Here is a 2500-nt window from a genome sequence, read left to right on the forward strand (position 1 = left end):
TTGGGCGTCTTGGGAGGGGGAGACGCGAGTGCAACAACCGACCCCCTACAGGTGTTGGGTGGAGGTCACCGCGATGTCTTGATCACCTGTTGGTCCCTGATTGTACTTTCAACTGTTGGCGTGGGTGAGATCACAAGAGTTGGCGTGAGGTGGGCTCAGCTAGACACGAAGAGCGGGTCCATCTGGAGGCGTCGCGCGTCCAGGCCTCCTCGGAGAGATTCCTTGCACTTGACCAGGTTGCCGTTGTCTTTGCCGTTCATGATGAACATGCTCAGCTGCATGGCCGCCGCGGCTGCCTGCTGCTGCTGGTGATGATGATGTTGCTGCTGCGTGGTCACGGGAGACAGGGGGGGCGACTGATGGAGGGCGCTCGAAACCACGACAGACTTGGACGGTGAGAAGTGGTGGTGTTGATGATGATGAATCTGCTGCTGCGCCTGCTGTTGAGCCTGCTGCTGCTGCACGTGGAGATGATGGTGGTGAGACGGCTGGGACAGCGCCTGGGGAGGTGAGGAAGCCCGCTGCTGCGGCGGAGGCGACGGCAGGGCCTTCACCGGAGACGGCGCTTCGGCGGGAGGCGGACTCTTGCGGGGCTTGTCGTCCTCGTAGAGAATGCAGATGGATCCGTTCTCGCCGATGCGGTACGCCACCTCCATGGGGTCGACCCACATGGTGAGCTCGCTGGGGAAGAGCGAGCGGAGGAAGGAGACGGCCAGGCCCATCATGAAGCCCGCCCTGGCGATGAGGGGGTCCATCTTGCCGTTGATGCGGATGCACCGGTATCCGGATCCCTTGAAAGGCTTGTCTGGGAACCAGTGGTCGGTGTAGTGCCGCACTAAGATATCACATACATTCTCGCGGAACTTATCCATCTGCGATTCCGTTAGTCCGCTGTTGTTGAGGCGAACTAGATCAACTAGGAAATCGGCCGCGGATTTTACTTCTAACCTCATATTCGCTGGGACACTTGGGAGCGAACACGGTGACGGAAAATTCACGCACTACACAATCGCTAAGTGGGAGACACAGTTTGGGGGACTCTCTCTCGTCTCTGACGGAGGGAGAGCTTGGGACTAGGAAACCTGGCACTTGTATACACAGCCGAGTAAGAGGATGTCGCTTCGTATAATCTTTGGTATTGGCCGTCGTTACACTGACTATTTGGTTGGTAAAACTCCGAATAAAATCACAGTCTATGTCTGTCCGTGGACGGGGAATACGTGGATAGTGGCTCACGCCACGCGATACATCCTCTTTCGCGTGTGTCTTTGCTCTGACTGGTGACCGGGAGTGAGTGAGCTTGTTGTTGGCTTTCACCGATGACGTCACAACTCAGAAGACGCGGACCAATGAACACTCGGAAGACGCGGGCCAATCAGCGCGCAGATGTCGACGACCAATCAGCGCACTCCGCTCCGCTTCCCGTCACGTGACCGACCTGGCAGCCATTTTCTAGACAAAGAACGGCTCTCCGCACAAACATGGACGCCAAGCCACGATCCCAACAAAGAAAGATTCTGGCTGAATTACAAACCCAATATCTGCCTCGAGAGTGATTTCAGGAATAGCGAGAGTGTCCTGAGGCCAAGCTTGGAGTTCTCTCGAGCACAGAACTCCAAGCTGAAGGACTAGCGACGCATTCACAGTTTCTCCATATGTTCCCCAAAGTTCGCCGAAGTACAGCAAGTTTCACCCGAGTCCTGGGTTTCTACTAGAAAGCTGGAGTGGCCCGTCCGTAAGCCAGTTTTCTGAAGGAAACTCGTGTTGTCCTCGCCTGCCCAGAGAACGCATGAAGTGCATGTTTCGAGAAGAGATGTCGAGAAAAGGGAGATAAAGTGTCAAACTTTAGTCGTTTTATGCACAAGTTTTCTCACAATATGACATCTTCTGGCGAACAGATACGGGGGTTTATGTCAAGAACGAGCTTGAGTTTTAAGTAATTGAATATCGTCTGCCTTGTTTATTATTAAAAAAAAATCAAACGTGTATATATATATATATATATATATATATATATATATATATATATTTAAATATATATATTGTGTGTGTATGTGAACTTATATGTATATATAATATATTTCGTATGCCAATATAGATACATAGCTGGATATGTTTCTAACGCCAATCAAACCAACAAATAATTTGATATAGGATACCCACATTACAAAAAAAAATACATACTGCGCTCATACACTTACCATTATACATACCAGTATCACTAGAGGACGAAACCGATTCTGAGTGTAATATTATGAGAGGTTCACTTGAATGGAGTTTGTCATTCGTCAACAAAAACTACTCCACAGCCAAGTCCGCTGCCTTATGGGAAAACATCTTACTGGTCGGCGGTCACTCCAGCTGTGTCCTGGGATCAGGGACGATTCGGTCTCCTGTTTCGTGTGTTGTTGTTTTTTACTTTTCTCAAACCTAGGTGGAGAGGAGCATTGCTAATAACACGTATGATGAATTCGATCTATGCAGGAAATTCAAGAAAACA

At 50.2% G+C, this 2500-nt stretch overlaps 1 protein-coding gene across 1 annotated transcript in view; it reads right to left on the reverse strand.

Annotated features, from left to right (window-relative positions):
• LOC113824350 (protein Tob2) overlaps positions 1–1786 on the reverse strand; it is a 2674-nt gene extending 888 nt beyond the window's left edge. Inside the window, exon 1 of the mRNA XM_027377097.2 lies at positions 1–1786. This exon is cut by the window's left edge and continues 888 nt beyond it. Within this exon, the coding sequence (XP_027232898.1) occupies positions 156–953 (798 nt within the window). The 5' untranslated portion in view covers positions 954–1786 and the 3' untranslated portion in view covers positions 1–155.
• Between the last annotated feature and the right edge of the window lie 714 nt (positions 1787–2500).

The sequence above is a fragment of the Penaeus vannamei genome, chromosome 7 (assembly GCF_042767895.1).
Source record: "Penaeus vannamei isolate JL-2024 chromosome 7, ASM4276789v1, whole genome shotgun sequence".
NCBI classification, from domain to species: domain Eukaryota; kingdom Metazoa; phylum Arthropoda; class Malacostraca; order Decapoda; family Penaeidae; genus Penaeus; species Penaeus vannamei.